Raw genomic sequence first — 16,968 nt, 5'->3', positions numbered from 1 at the left:
AATAAGGGCAGCAGGTGCATGGGAACACCATCACCTGCAAGTTCCCTTCCAAGTCACACACAATCGTGACTTGGAAATTAATCGCCTTCCTTCATTGACACTGGGTCAAAATCCTGGAAAACTCTCCCGAACAGTACTGTAGGAATACCTAAACAAGGACTGCAATGATTCAAGAAGACTGCTCACCACCATCATCTTCTCAAGGTCAATTCCTGATGGGCAATGCCAGCTATGCCCATATCCCATGAATGAATAAAAAATCATAGTTTGATTGCTTGAAACTTCAGTTTTTATGCTTAAAGGAGGAATATTACGGTGCGAGTTTGGTGCTTTCCTCAGGCCCCAATTTATTTATGCTGATTTTGGTTTGTTTATGCCATTTTTTGCATTCTAGCATATTTGGATGTAAATAGATATAAGTAAAATGTGCTTAATTGATTGTAACTTCTCTACTACATCCAGATAGCAAATTCCATCCTGTAGAATCTACAGCACAGAAACATCAACATTTATACTCTGCACAAGCCTCATCACACTCTAATTACAACTTCCTACCCTACCCCCAATATCCATGTGTTTCAAGCTTCCCCTTAAATGTGCCAGTGCAATCTGCTCTGATCAGTCCATTTGGCGGCAAGATCTACATTCTCACCACACTGTAAAGAAATTATTCCTAAGTTCATTTGATCTGTTAACGGCCAATGTATATTTGTCACTTTGTTCTGGACTCATCCACAGCTTCTCCACATCTTACCTTTGAAACCTCACCATAAATTTTAAAGACCTCTATCAACTCTCCTTATTCTCTTTTTCCAGAGAAAAGAGTCCCAGCCTGCTGCATTCTCTCAATTCTGCGAACATCTTAATAACCTTTTCTGCATTTCTCCATTATTTCAATAGCCTTTTTGCATTCTGTCAATTCTGGTAACATATTAGAAACCAAGGTTGTCCAATATATGGCCCACGGGCAGGATTCGGCTTGCGGATGTATTTCAGAGACGAGAAATTTTCCATTGGCTTCTTGCTTAGGACCAGCTTTTGGAAAAAAAAATCACACTGTCAGTTTAACAACTGACATCGCGAATGGCGGTTTCCCAACTTTGGACAAATTCGTGGTTTTCCAGCACATTGTAAAACTGACAGCAAGATTTTTTTTTTTAAACTGACCAACTACAAAGCTGCTGTGCTGAGTGCTCCTGCTCCCTGCAACTGTCAGAGAGGGAGAGGGGAGGCAGAGAGAGAGAAAAAGAGGGAACATAGAGAGAAAGGGGTGGGACAGAGAAAGAAAGGGGGGCAGGGTGAGGCCAACACAAAGAGAAGGGACACAGAGAGAGTGATTAAGATCACTCCCGACAGATGGACATCTATCTGGAATACTCCATAAGTGTGCGGGCAAATATTGACTACTTTTGCAAGCAAAAAATTCCAGGTATCTCACTAAATCAGTGTCCAACATAGTGAAAGTAAGTCAATAAATTAATTTTCTCATTTAAAGCTTCAAAAAAAATGCACACTTGTTTTGATTAACAGTAAGATAAATTTTTAATGCCTTTATCTTTCTGAAATTCTCTCACTGGCCCCCTATGCAAGACGAAAACTGTAATGTGGCCCCCACGTGAAATAGTTGGACAACCCTGTTGTAAACCTTTTCTGCACTTTCTCCATTACTTCAAATCCTTTTTGTAGTATGGGGACCAGAACTGTGCACAGTACTCCAAGTGCAGTCTTACCAAGGTTCCATATAAATTTAACATTACCCCCCTGCTTTTGTATTCTACTCCTCTAGAAATAAACCCCAGCACTTTATTTGCACTCTTAATGGCCTTAACAAGATGTGTTGTTACTTTTAGTGATCTATGTATCTGCATTCCTAAATATCCTTGCTCCTCTACCCCATTTTGTTTCTTACTTTCCAATTAATGTATCTTCCTTATTTCTACTACCAAAATGAATCACCTCACACTTTGTTGTATTGAATTTCATTTGCTGTTCACCTGCCCACACTACAAGCCTGTATTTTAGTGCAGTTTCCACATTTAGCTATACCCCAAATTTGGTATCACCTGCAAATTTTGACACTTTACATCCAATTTCTGAATCAATATAAGTCATGGAAATGAAGAACTAAGTGGTCACAGCAAAGATCCTTATGAGGCACCACTTCCCACTTTCGGCAAGTCCAATAAAACTTCCCATAAGTTCTACTCTCCAGTTTCTTTTTTGTAGCCATATTTCAATCCGTTTTGCAACATGGATCCTAACTCCATGCAATGACCTTTGTCGTGATTCTTATGTGGCACCTCATAGAAGGCCTTCTGAAAATCCATGTCCATCATATTTACCACATTGCCGTTGTCCATTTTTTGTTTTTTCAAAGAATTCAATAAGGTTGGTTAAACATAGCCTTCTTTCAGAAAGCCATGTTGACTATTTTAAATTATATTGCTCCTCTCTGGATATTTTGTTATCTTATTTAACAAAGATTCCAGTAGCTTTCCTACCACTGATGTTAAGTTAACTGGTCTATAGTTCCCTGGGTTAGTTCGATTCCCCCTGTTGGAAGATAGGAAGTGTATTTGCTGTTCATCAATCCTCTGGCATTATCCCTTTATTTTTTTAATATATGGATTCTAGTCATAATGGAGGGCATTATCTCTGCACTTACCCTAATTTCAAAGAACTGAATACTCTGTCAAACAAAATCTCCCATTATTGAACACTTATAATGACAAATACATCGCTTGGAGTGACATTAGGCCATAAAAAAACCCGCATACAGGTTAAAGATTCCACACTGAGTTAATTGATCCCAGCAGAGGCATACAGTTGGTCTCCTTCCTCTCCATTCCTAAGGTAGGGATAGAACAAATTAGCTCAGGATTCTACTAATCATTATCCAGTGATAGCTGGGGGAACTGCAGGCATAGGAAAAGTTGAGCTCCTCTCCCCTAAATACACAAACAGGTATCCTGCTAACACTATCTTGCTCACATATAAAGAATGGCAACTTAGATGAGAATCTAAAGAAAGAAATTTGAGGCCAAATTATATTTGCATTTGGTTGAGATTCATTCCCATAACCAACACTTCATGTTGCTTATAACCTTGAAGTGGTTAGATTTTTTTTGCCTCTGGGTCAGGCTCCAGAACTGGAAGTACAAAACTTTCTCGTCTTCTCTCCTGAAGATGCTGATTAATGTTAGAGTATGATTCTATAAATACTCAACATTCAAGTGACCATCCTTTAAGAGTCGGAATTGATGATCAACAGACTCGTCAAACATTCAGTCAAATCCAATCATGATTTCCTCTAACATCCATAAGTGTATATTCCACCTAAAGTCACTAAACAGGAGTGCGAAATAAAAACTGGAAATGCTCAGCAGGTCTGGCAGAGAGAAAGAGTTAACCTCTCAGGTTGGTGACCTTTCATCAGGAGTATGAACCTGGCTAATTTCTCCTCCTTCCCTTCCACTCTTCAAGCTCTGAGGGTTTGAGCCCAAATGAGTCCCTGTGACTAAGTCAACTAAAACAGTACATTCTAAGCATCATGGCCCTGGACTCCTGGGTTTCCCACCACAATAGGAGGTATATTGACCAACTGAACCCTCAAGGAAGTTCAAAAATTGAATTTTATTTTGCTACTGTTTAATCTCTTATTTGACATATTTTCAAGTGAATATATACCTAAAATTATAACCAGGCGATACTGTTTCATGAAAATGTTTGTTGTCAAGCCGCCGAAAGACATATTTTGGAATGCACTTTGATGGAGATTGGTCCAGATTACAGTTCCACTCTATCAAAATCCCCATCACTCCACCCTGCAAAAGAAATAATATTCAAAGGAGAGATTTTGTGTGAAATAAAAATAAAACCTACAGTTTTTATGAACTAATGACTGCTAATTCAACTCCCTGTCTTTACTGATTGTCAAATATCTCCTGTTGCAGCCATTTCACTAGAATGAGAATACCATTTTGAAAGTTTTAGGGAATGGAGAGATGAAAATGCCCATTGGCTCAAGTGGTAAGTCCATATCAAATCCTACAGCCCAGGTAGTTCCCAGGTTTCACTCTTGGCCTGTGTTTACCTCATTGTTTCCAAGGAACTGTCATAATTTCTCCTAGTACATGGATAGCAAAATCAATTCAAGCGTTTGTGTCCTATCCAGTAATTTCTACTAAAAGTATGTGCATACTATAAAAGAGGATTGGGCTCTGCTGTGATAGGACAGCACAGGATATTTCCCTGTCAATAACTGCTTGGTCACCATATAAAAATGGTACAGCCATCACATAGGGCAGTCAGGATAACACTGGCCACTATTTAGCTTGCTAGTTTCTCATTTCCCAACTAATTGAGACACCCTCCCCTTCAGCTTGCTCGTCTCATGCTGCAGTTCCAACCCAGTAGGGGGTACAATGAAAGCTAAACTACTGAAGAGGCAAAAAGAGGAAAGGGATGAAAAGTCAGTAGACAGTAACACGAACTGCGAAAAGCAAGTGTCTGAAGAGAGTGAGATAGGAAAAGAGAATAAAACAGTAAAGGGTGAGCCTTCAGCAAAGACATGCAAGTGTAATGTACTGCATTCCTACCATCATTTCATCAGTAGTTGCATCTTTGCATGCTAAGGATGCCATATGGTGATATGCTGGAGGGCAGAAAATGCTTATAAAGCCATACTTCAGAATGATTCAGTGCCTTCAGGAGACGAAAGAAAAAAAAGACAGAGAGAAAGAGACTAAACTACTGATATAATTTGTAGCAGTACATCTGTCAGCCGGAAATTAGCAGCACTGGGTGACTGCAAATGTGATTGGCTGGAGGCAGTGAGAGATAAAATATGAAAGGGGAAAAATCAAGATTATTAAATTAATTTATGGCATATTGATTCTAAATGGAAAGAAAATTGCTCTATTCTGTGTTATTTCCTTTAAAATTATATGTCTTTCTTTTCACTCTTTCTTACTCATTAGTTATTGTTTTATCACCAGATCACAACCACATTCTAATCCACTCAAGCTCTCTCAACCATCAAGTTTTATGTTGTTAAAAATATAAGGCAGTAAATCTTTTTGCACAGCAAATTAAATATTTAGAAGCTTAGCAATTTTACTAATGTAATCATAAAATGATATTCACGAAATACCAGCTACTTTAGTACAGTGTTCACTTGTAAATAGAAGAAATCTATTACAGCCCACTAGATGGAGATGATAAGATCTTTAACAAGTTCTATCTGAGCAATACAAAACTAATCTATGTTTCTAACCTGAACAGCTAGTTTTTGAAAATCCTGTCCTGCTTCATGAACCATATCTCCGAGGCGGAAAATTGGACAGAAAGGATCATGTTCCCGATTAAAGCTACAAGATTTTAAATAGCCGGCACTTGCATTTGTCAATATATTTCTCCTGCAGTAACAGAAAAGGGATGTCAGCTTTTTACTATATTGTGAACATGGGTGATACAAATAGGTAATTCAAAGCGGTTAGTAAACTTACTTTGTAAAATCAAACTTGGGGAAGGCAATGCTATTCTTTATTAACACTGTGAAGTCCTCAGCTGCTCCAAGAATTGCAGGCCTATCAACAAAGACCATTTACAACATTAACATGACCACCAATAGACTTATTTCATTTTCCTCTAAAGCATTTTGATTTTCTTGTTGTTCAGCCTAATGTATTCTATGGAAGTGGAATTTCTCCTATTGTTAACTAAATAATTAAAATTATTCCAGTGGCGCAGTGGTTAGCACCGCAGCCTCACAGCTCCAGGGGCCCGGGTTCGATTCTGGGTACTGCCTGTGCGGAGTTTGCAAGTTCTCCCTGTGACCGCATGGGTTTTCGCCGGGTGCTCCGGTTTCCTCCCACAGCCAAAGACTTGCAGGTTGATAGGTAAGTTGGCCATTGTAAATTGCCCTAGTGTAGGTAGGGAATATGGGATTACTATAGGGTTGTTATTGTGGGTGGTTGTTGGTCGAAGGGCCTGTTTCAGTGCTGAATCTCTAAATAAAAATAAATAATTTGCATCCAATGCTTTATATTTTTCATCTGGATATGTCGCACTCCAGGGTGACCCATCTCTGAAAAGCAAAAATTAAGAGATTGGCTGAAATGAGGGCTTATCTGTTAAATCACCAAATATCTGATCGATTCAACATAAATGAATCAACATTATTGTAATTCATATAGTATCAATGAGGAAAGAGTAATAAGCAGAAAATTGAGTAAAAATCTTTCAACTTTAATATAACTGCTAATACAGCACCAAACTGACCAGAATCAAGAATTTTAGCCCAAAAAACTGATGCGAGTCCAGAATGGGCTTTCCAGTTTTGTAATTTATTTGTTTTTTATTTTGGCAAAATTATTAACAGGAAGAATTTTGGCCCAATGTATGTTTGTTTGCGCCTGTACCATTTCAGCCAAATGCTACAGTTAAGTTCATTGTACGCAGCTTGCAATACTTTAACCTATACCATGAAAATCTTGTAACAATGCATCTTGTAACCTAACTATCTGAATATTTACAGTCTAGCCATGTCAGTGCTCTGGCACCTTCCAACAAAGTTGAGAGTGCTTTTTCTCTTTAGACCCCTGTTGATTATTTCTTGTATCTTTTAGAAGTACAATTCTGGTTTTCATTTCCTTTACCATACTCAAGAATGATATCCCTATAATTTGAAGGCTTTCATGTCTACTGTTGGTTTTTCTTTGACATTGTGATATAGCTCCTCTGACACTATAAACTCACTCAGGACCCATTCACTTACACAGAATTAAAATTGGGCCCTTTGTGATCATTGTTTATCAGCAACATCCTCACCAGCGTGATTAACTCCTGATTCGTTTTTACTAGAATGGAAGAGATGGCTAAATTCAGAGACAGATAAAAGGGGCCAATCAGACTGGAAATCCTTAATATCGCAAGGGAAGGCATAATAGAAATTCCAATGTCTGGACAATTCCATCCAATGGTGCTGGGAGAGTTGCCATAGGGAATTGCAGATCTGCATAATATCTTTTGAAGGTCACTGAAATTGAGTAACATTCCAAAGACTTGGTAAGTAGCAACTGGGACGTCATCATTAAAAAGACTGGTGAGCCTTGCCTCAATAGAGGGGGAAGGTGTGAAAGACTTTGATGAGGGATAGCATAGAAAATCATCTGGAAGGGCAGGGTCAGATTGGAGAGGTATTATTTGACCTGGATTTTATTTTAGAAGATTGCTAAGATCTGGATTTCTGTAAGGTTTTTCTGAAATCCAGGACACAGTCCCATGTAACAGGCTGATTCATAAGGTGTGTACCAATAAAATAGGTGGCACAGTATGAGGCTGGATTGATAAATGAATAAAATAAAGACAGCAAAGAGTGACGGTACATCGGGAGGTGTCAGAGTGAAAACTAGTTGCCAGTGGAGTTTCATAGGCCCCAAAGTTGGGACTGTTATTTACCTTTTTTTTTATAAATGGCTTAGAGGATGGAACTTCTGCATTGCCTAATTTTACATATGACATCAAATTGAGTGAAGTGACCAATGATGTGAGCCAATGTGCACAATTCAAAGGGATATTGATAGGATAGGGCAGTGAATAGATAGGTAGCAGATGGTATTCAATATGGATAAGTGTGAACTCATGAGATTAGACAGAAGTGAGAATGTTGAATATGTATTCAATGGCATTATCCTTGAAGTAACAGTTGAAGAGATCAGGGATTTTGGAGATAGGTCATTTGAACTGTTGGTTCAAAGTTTAGCTCCAGAATTGGTAAACAAAGCAAATAAAATGTTGGGATATAAACTAAGGGTGTGACTTGCAAGGCTAAGGTGATATTGTTGAAGTTGTATCTGGATTTGATGAAGCTGCATCTGGAGTATTCTGTGTAGTTTTACTCTCCATATGTAGGAAATATGTGGAACTATTGAAGGAGTACAGAGCATGAGCGACATCGTTTCTAACCAATATTTTATTGGTAATAATTAATCAATAGGTCTTTTAACCAATATTTTACTTACTTAGGAATAACTCTATCATCCTCCACCGGACACCAAGCAAAAACCTCACATGTTTTCACCTCTTTATTGTATTTGACACATTTTCCAGTGAAAGCCCCTGAGGTTAAAACAAAACTTACAATTACATTTGTGATCAAAAAGAAAACCCTTCTATGCATTTCTCAATTTTGCTAAGAAATGAAAAAGAAATTTAAAGAAGATAAATCTATTTTACATAGAATTTGACTGGCAGAAAGCACTCGGGATGTGTAGCATGATGGACTTGTTGGGCATCTCCTGTTTGATTTCAGATTTCCATTCATCCTATCTCAAGTCATTTTCAATTATTAGCAATATGCACTTAACTCTAAGTGCTGAAATTCTGCAAATACTGTTAGAAAGAAGGAGAATTTCAGGTCAATTTGTTCTGTGTGAAACTGGAAAATCTTAAGGAAATGTTACTTAAAATAGAAGGTAAAATTTTTCTGAGAATTTTTTCAGTACATCAAGTCAATACCTCATATAGAGTGTCAAGCAATTTTAAAAAGTAATTGCAATTAATCTCACCATTAAACAATTTTTCCTACGTGCTTCCTACGTATTTTCTTTTTGCTTACTATTACAATCAATGGTGTAGATTTTGTAGTCAATGTTGAAGTAAGGGCACTCACCACTGACCTCAAAGCAAGCTGCCCACAAAAATCTAGCGATCACTGTGGCATGGTTTTCCCCTTTCCCAATAGCAGTTTAAATCTAGCACCAAGTCGAGGGGATGTCTTGCCAAGCAGTAGCAATGATGTCAGCAAGCAGGTAGACAGCCAATCACACTGAAGTATTACAGCAAACCAAGTAGCTAAAAGCACTTTAATATCCTTCACTTTTAATTTAAATTTTCAGATAGTGAAATAAATGATTAAGATTGGATTAAGGTGGAAGCTAAATAAAGATAAACAAACTTTAAAACTGTTCTAAAAAATATGTGGTATGTTCATTCTTATGGAGAAATTTGAAAATCCACAAATATAAAATTAGCTTTTCAGGGCCTATGAGCATGTTTAGCAGTAATTATGGAGTTAGTACACCGTTAAAAACGCAGTTACATGTCATTCAACAAGGTGTAACATTTTCAAGGGTTTTTACAACGCGGCTAACAGTATGAGTTTAGGTTTTCGTCAATTCAATTGATTTCCATTGATTGGGGGTGCCTCAGCAGCACACCCTCTGGAGAAGCATAGAATCACTGACAGCTACTTCTGGAGTTCCAGTTTATTCTGCAGATGCGTGAACAGCAGAAGTTGCTGTCAGCTTCAGTGGAGTAATGACAACAAATGTTCACCGTTTTGTAGTCATTACTACTGCAAAATCCGGGCCAAGAACAGGGTGCTGTGATGCCAAGATGCTACACTCTGAGCGGCAAAAAGAGCACATGCTTATTCAACAGCACAACCAGCAGAAGAGAGAGCCACAGTTCAGCAGACTAAATTTCTGGGCCGTTGATAGGTTAAAAACTTATTCCTACCTAGGTACTCTGCATAACTGCCGTGATTAACATGCAATGCGAAAACTAATCTCCAAAGACAGAAGTTAACTGCAATTAATTGACAGTCCTAATGCCATATATAATTATAGATGGTGATTAATTTAGTTCCCTTCAAAAATGAGAAAAGTAACTTTGACGTACTATCCCTATCAAACCATCGTTTAGTCCTTTCATTGGTAACTTCAGAAAGTTTCAGAAATTATGTGAATTGCTGCTAAATCTCAGATTATTCACCACCTTGGAAGTTCCAGCCAAATTCATGATTATTAGTATGCTTTTCAGTAATACTGCACCAATGATTTTATCAGCTTTGTTTCATACCTCTGGAACTCTGCTCCTGAACACTTTGGTGAAACATGTGTCATTACCTGGGATATCTGCAAAGCTTTGGAGAGAATTTGGCATCATGCATGCTTAGACAGGTTACCATTATATGGCTTCCAGCCAAACCTATCTTCACAGTTGTTGAGTTCCTGTCAAATTACACTGCCTACACTCATAAGTCCTTTGGGACTCTATCCTCCCTTCTACTGTGTTCTCTCTCCATGCCAGTGACCTTTTCCAGTAATCAACCAACACTATCTATTTTTAGTTGATTATTCAATTCTACATTCATCAACTTCTTTCAGATCAAGGTCTTCAAAGAAACTTTCTTACATGAGGAAAATTAGCAATTTTGGAAAGTGTGAAAATAGATACGTCCCCTGGGCCAGATGGGATTTATCCTAGGATTCTCTGGGAAGCCAGGGAGGAGATTGCAGAGCCTTTGTCCTTGATCTTTATGTCGTCATTGTCGACAGGAATAGTGCCGGAAGACTGGAGGATAGCAAATGTTGTCCCCTTGTTCAAGAAGGGGAGTAGAGACAGCCCTGGTAATTATAGACCTGTGAGCCTTACTTTGGTTGTGGGTAAAATGTTGGAAAAGGTTATAAGAGATAGGATTTATAATCATCTTGAAAAGAATAAGTTCATTAGCGATAGTCAGCACAGTTTTGTGAAGGGTAGGCCGTGCCTCACAAACCTTATTGAGTTTTTCAAGAAGGTGACCAAACAGGTGGATGAGGGTAAAGCCGTGGATCTGGCGTATATGGATTTCCGTAAGGCGTTTGATAAGGTTCCCCACGGTAGGCTATTGCAGAAAATACGGAAGTATGGGATTGAAGGTGATTTAGAGCTTTGGATCAGAAATTGGCTAGCTGAAAGAAGACAGAGGGTGGTGGTTGATGGCAAATGTTCATCCTGGAGTTTAGTTACTAGTGGTGTACCGCAAGGATCTGTTTTGGGGCCACTGCTGTTTGTCATTTTTATAAATGACCTGGATGAGGGTGTAGAAGGGTGGGTTAGTAAATTTGCGGATGACACGAAGGTCGGTGGAGTTGTGGATAGTGCCGATGGATGTTGTAGGTTACAGAGGGACATAGATAGGCTGCAGAGCTGGGCTGAGAGATGGCAAATGGAGTTTAATGCGGAAAAGTGCGAGGTGATTCACTTTGGAAGGAGTAACAGGAATGCAGAGTACTGGGCTAATGGGAAGATTCTTGGTAGTGTAGATGAGCAGAGAGATCTTGGTGTCCAGGTACATAAATCCCTGAAAGTTGCCACCCAGGTTAATAGGGCTGTTAAGAAGGCATATGGTGTGTTAGCTTTTATTAGTAGGGGGATCGAGTTTCGGAGCCACGAGGTCATGCTGCAGCTGTACAAAACTCTGGTGCGGCCGCACCTGGAGTATTGCGTGCAGTTCTGGTCACTGCATTATAGGAAGGATGTGGAAGCTTTGGAAAGGGTGCAGAGGAGATTTACTCGGATGTTGCCTGGTATGGAGGGAAGGTCTTACGAGGAAAGGCTGAGGGACTTGAGGTTGTTTTCGTTGGAGAGAAGGAGGAGGAGAGGTGACTTAATAGAGACATATAAGATAATCAGAGGGTTAGATAGGGTGGATAGTGAGAGTTTTTCCTCGGATGGTGATGGCAAACACGAGGGGACATAGCTTTAAGTTGAGGGGTGATAGATATAGGACAGATGTTAGAGGTAGTTTCTTTACTCAGAGAGTAGTAGGGGCGTGGAACGCCCTGCCTGCAACAGTAGTAGACTCGCCAACTTTAAGGGCATTTAAGTGGTCATTGGATAGACATATGGATGAAAATGGAATAGTGTAGGTCAGATGGTTTCACAGGTCGGCGCAACATCGAGGGCCGAAGGGCCTGTACTGCGCTATAATGTTCTATGTTCTATAAAATAATTTGATTCTGAGGTGCAAGGAACTGTCTGGACTAACTATATCTGAGTAGCTGCCCTAGTTTCTTCAGGTCACTTGTTGGAAACCAATCTCCAAGGTGTGACTGAATCTCTTGCTGGAAGTACCTATGTTATGTGTTTCTAAGATGCAATTACAAGGACTGCAATGAAAAAGCATTCTACAGGGGTAATTCTTTGACTTTCCACTAGTAGCAAGGATCCTTACCTGCTGATAGCACATATTGGAAATTAAGATTCATACTATGTATGCTTTCCCAAACTTTTTCTTTTGGTTTGAAAGTCATGTACAGTGTGTGCCCAAATTTCTGGTATACTCTCCCAACAGGTAAGGCTCCCCACTGGAATTTCAAATTACTTTATTTTGATCTCAAAAACAGTTTAAAGTGCCCCAGAGACTTAAGTACTATATCCTAAGTGTTCCTCTGCTGAGTTACTTTTGCTTCTGTGCTATGTTTATGTCTTATAATGAATTGAAATTAATAATTTTAGCTTGGGTTATGTGATTCATAAGCATGGCACTTTTGCACCTATTGAAGAGATCAGGAGTGTGCGATAACCTGTGCTACATTCAGCATAATCCAGCAGTTAAAGGCTATATCATATTTACTACATGCAGGCGCTGAAGTTTCAGTTCAAAGAAATTGCAGGCTTACCTGCAGTAGCTGCTTATTGTGCTGAGCACGAGTTAAAACAAAAATTGGGGGAGCCAAATTGTAATTAGTACTATAGTTAGCACTATTAGAATTTCACATTCTTGTTCCTTCTAAGCTGCAAATACAATATCCCACATGCTCTTCCTCCACCTTATATTCACTACATTGAAATCAAGACTGACCAGTCTCCTACTCAAACTCAATTTTTCCCAGAACTGCAAAATATGAAATTCCTTACTTCCTGTAGTCTTTACTTCATCAGACAATTTTCAATTTTAAAAAAAACAAGCATTGAGTCACCTATTTCATGCCTCCCAATTTATCTGGTCTTCTGCTTTATTCTTTTGAACCTTTTTGGACCTTAGCCCTTCATCTAAGTTTCTCAATTTAAAAAAAATAACTTCTGCTTCTCTAACAGAATGACCTGGTCTGAATTCTGCACCCGGCTTTGATTCTTCCAATTGTGCTTAATTGGTTCACTTAGTTGTTTTACTATCAGGTCAGATAGAAACTGTAACTTAAACGATACATAAAAGAAGTAGGATTAGTCAGACATACAGATTTGTTTCAAGGTTTATCGCACACACATTGAAAAAAAAAATCACTAAGTCAGAGTTTTAAAACCAAAAACCTTTTAAAAATTAACATTAGTCAATTAAAACACTCCGGTCAAGCAATGTGTTTAAGAGGGATTAAGGACCAACATTACTGTTCATTATTTCATTCTCCATTATGCCCTTAGTTAAAAAAAAACTGAACATACCATTGCTGAGGGGGCTGTGGATTTTAGCTGCACAATCACTGTCTGATTTACATCTAGTTCTTTTACTTGGTAACTGTAAAAGGTAAACATTTGCTTAGAAAACTTTTCAAACAGTTAAATGCAATTCTGATGCACAGCATATACTTTTATAGCCTATGCTGTGTTAATTCGTTTCAAGTACCCTTGTGACAGGACACCTACTTCTTTGGTTTTAATCCTGCTGCAGAACAGGTTTCAAATTTGCCTGACATATCCTGTAAATATTTGTACATCCAAAAGTGTGTGCAGATATTTAGCTTAGAAGATGGTCTTCAGTTAAGTGTGTCAGTACCACTTGTTCACATAGCAGATCTGGTAGAAACTTTTGTGCGTTAGTGGCTATCTGTTACCATTACTTCTAAAGCACAGAAGTGTAGAAACTGGAAATCGGAAATGAAAACCGAAATTGCGGGAAACTTTCAGACCTCTGGTAGTTTTCCAATTTTGAATATTTACTTAGATCAACAGAGAATTAGGTTTTCAACGCATGAATATTTATTTGAGGAACACAGATCAATTATGTATGTGCAATCACATACTCACAGTTTGAATAAAATGGAGTTCTTATTTCTCCCTAGAACTGAAAATTCATTTTGTAGTTTCAATACTGATGCAATTTCACACTGGAAGGCAGCTCAGAGTAGAAAAGGAGAAACATAGTGCAAGCTGACACCCCACTCCCAGCCCCCAACAATGAGGATGCTAGATGAAAGTTTTAACTTTTTGTTACTTGAACCATCTAAAGCTTCCAACAATTGGTTGTGAGTCAAGTTAAATCCCCAATATTTATTTAAAAATTAACATAAAATCCCTAAAGTTCACAAATGAGACTGCCATGTGTGTTACATTTGTATGACTAGACACGATTCCAGAACTCTATTCCTAACAACCCACTGAAAAGCAGCAGTAATGCCAGTGGTAAGTTTTTAAAAATACATTTTTTACTTTGGAATTTTTTTAATTACATACAGTTCTGCTTTACCTAGTCATATTTTGTTTAACACTGCAAATTACCCTCTATAATTCTGCTGCCATTTTAGTTGTTAAGCTTCTAAATCTGTTTAAATGACATACGTCTCCTTATTGCATTCTGCTTCTCATGCAACTCATCTGGAAACAAGGAATGCACCCTTCAAACATGGCTGATGATACCTAAGGAATCCTACCAATGAACCCTAAGAGCACTACAACGACAGCAATATGACAACCAGATGTGTCACCAAGCAAGCCATCAGCATGCTCAAGGTGCACTTCCGGTGCCTGGACAGGTCTGGTGGCACCCTACCTGTGAGGGTCTCCAGATACTAGTTTTGTGCTGCACTGTGTACAACATAGTGCAGCAGTGAGGAGGAGAAGGAGGAATAAGCTACTCATTATTCATCATCTGGTGAAGATTTAAATGAAGAGAAGGAGGAGGGTGGAGATGGAATGCCCAATGCAACATCATCCACTAACATTGCTGTTCAAGACTTCCCTAATTGCTCTAAGTTTCAGTTAGTCAATCAGACTGGACTAAAGTAACTATCGCATCCCCTAGCCTCTCCCCCTCCAACACAAAGCAGTCCTCAAAACACCCATTGCATATCCCCAACTGGTCCCCCATCAATTCCTGTCTTAACATTCATCAACAAGCACTAAAAATGTTGGTGCAGATCAGTGACATGTTTGCAAGGCCATGGCTAAGGTATTAGACAGCAGACATGTTGGCATCCAGAGTGTGCATTGGTGTCACAGCGTGCATTGATTCATTTGATTTCCATGATTGAAGTCCTACAGAGGAGGCCAGTGATTCCATAGACGAAAACAACCTCAGAATGGCATACAACATTAATCCAGTAATGCTTAAACAGGACTTCTCCATCCTTTCTGCTTTTATGGGTAATGTGCATGGCAGGACTACCAGTACCTCGCAGATTTGCTGCTCTCCTTGTATTTTTCATCGCTGGCCCTGGGATTCAGCATCTGTGTCCAGCTGTGCAGAGCTTGGAGAGGAATATACCCTCCATCACAGACTCTCCACAGGTGTCCCTGCTACCACTCTCTGCTCATGCTAACATGTGAACTGTGGGTCACCAGGTAAAAACAGAGCTGTTTAACAGGACCCATCGAAGTACACAAAACTGTACTGATGCCTGGTAAGCATATATCATGAGATGGTGCACCCTTAGATGAAATTGGCTCCGCTGAGGAACTGTCATCTAGAAAGCGTATGGACTGCTGTTCTATGTGTGAAGGCACGGGAGGACAGTAGAGACAGATATGTATTAGTACTGGCAATGTATTACTACTTAGCATATTTCACTCATTGCTGAAATCGTCAACATGACTCGAGTCTTGTAGGAGATGTGGGTCATAGGTATTTAATTCTGTCGCCGAACAGCTGCAATGTTCCAGTCTCTCTATCTCCGTTGGTTAGGAATGCAGATATGCCACTGATCTCCATGGCCTCTTCCTCTGATGATGTCAGCTGCACTATTTGTAGCAGCTCGCCTCTGGTCCTCTCCCTGTGTTTTGTGTTCTCCTCCAGCAATGGGGGAACTACAATTCTATGACTGTCTGCAAGGCATGTCTTCACCTGATGGAGGCAGTGCATTCAGTGAGGGTGACCATCAGGCAGATGCATCATATTGCTTAAGGATAGGGGTGAATGGCAATTTGCAGATAAATGGGGAGGCAAGGAAGTGCAGAGGAAGTGAACGATGGGTGTTCTTCAAACTTAAGTAGCTGTGAAGAGTGATGTGATGGGAGTATGCTTAACAAGATAGAGTGAGGGAATGCGCACTACAGGATAGAGATCGATCTAAAACTGCTTGCCTTTCTTGATGTGGCTAGCTCATTAAACCATTTCCTGCACTGGATTCAGGCATGGAGCATAACACAATAATATAAAAGCAAAATACTGCGGATGCTGGAAATCTGAAACAAAAACAAGAAATGCTGGATTCACTCAGCAGGTCTGGCAGCATCTGTGGAAAGAGAAGCAGAGTTAACGTTTCGGGTCAGTGACCCTTCTTCGGAACTGACAAATATTAGAAAAGTCACAGATTATAAACAAGTGAGGTGGGGGTTGGGCAAGAGATAACACTCTTGCTTTAACCGGGCCTTCTTGGTGATAGCAGCAGGTTTCTTTTTTCAATTGCTAGGATAGATTATCTCCTTCCTGCTCCATACTACACCCACCAGTACCTCAGGTGAGGTGTTGTTAAATCGGGGCAAAGACTTTGAACGCAGGAGTCCATCTTGTAAGTTTGCCGTCTCTTTCCCAAACCTCTCAACTCCTCCAAATTCCATCTTTGAACTGACCCTTAAAATAGTTGAGTTGAGATCACATCATACAGGTCAGCATCACACCCATAGACATGCGCTGGAGATGTGAAATCCAGAAGTAAAATGATAATTAAGTAACCATGTTGTAATTGAAAATTCCAATGCAATGGAACTTCTTCTGGGTTTCATGCCCACTATTGCCCCCTGCTTTTCAGAACCCGCCTCTGCATTTTTGGGCCCATAATATTGAAATGTCTGCATAACCTCCTGCACCAGTGCTGGACATGGCCAACATAATTAAATCATATTGTTGAAAGATTATTACATTGTCATATTGTTAAACAAGGCGGACCAGGAAAAGAATTGGGTGGGAGAGTTTAGCAAACACTTGAAGCATTGTCACATTATATGGCAATAACTGCCAAGACAAATAGATGAGTAAGCTGA

At 39.4% G+C, this 16,968-nt stretch overlaps 1 protein-coding gene across 1 annotated transcript in view; it reads right to left on the bottom strand.

Moving 5' to 3' along the window:
- The window catches only part of LOC137382699 (P2X purinoceptor 4-like), a 46,265-nt gene that overhangs the window by 13,720 nt on the left and 15,577 nt on the right, over nucleotides 1-16,968 (bottom strand). The window contains exons 4-8 of the mRNA XM_068054991.1: nucleotides 13,216-13,288; nucleotides 8,025-8,121; nucleotides 5,508-5,588; nucleotides 5,276-5,417; nucleotides 3,688-3,824 (exon numbers count right to left, since the gene is read on the bottom strand). Of these exons, the coding sequence (XP_067911092.1) occupies nucleotides 3,688-3,824; nucleotides 5,276-5,417; nucleotides 5,508-5,588; nucleotides 8,025-8,121; nucleotides 13,216-13,288 (530 nt within the window). The remainder of the gene's footprint in view (nucleotides 1-3,687; nucleotides 3,825-5,275; nucleotides 5,418-5,507; nucleotides 5,589-8,024; nucleotides 8,122-13,215; nucleotides 13,289-16,968) is intronic.

Source organism: Heterodontus francisci, chromosome 23 (assembly GCF_036365525.1).
Source record: "Heterodontus francisci isolate sHetFra1 chromosome 23, sHetFra1.hap1, whole genome shotgun sequence".
NCBI lineage: Eukaryota > Metazoa > Chordata > Chondrichthyes > Heterodontiformes > Heterodontidae > Heterodontus > Heterodontus francisci.
The sequence above is the reverse complement of the archived record's forward strand: the minus strand, read 5'-3'. Positions and strand labels throughout refer to the sequence as shown.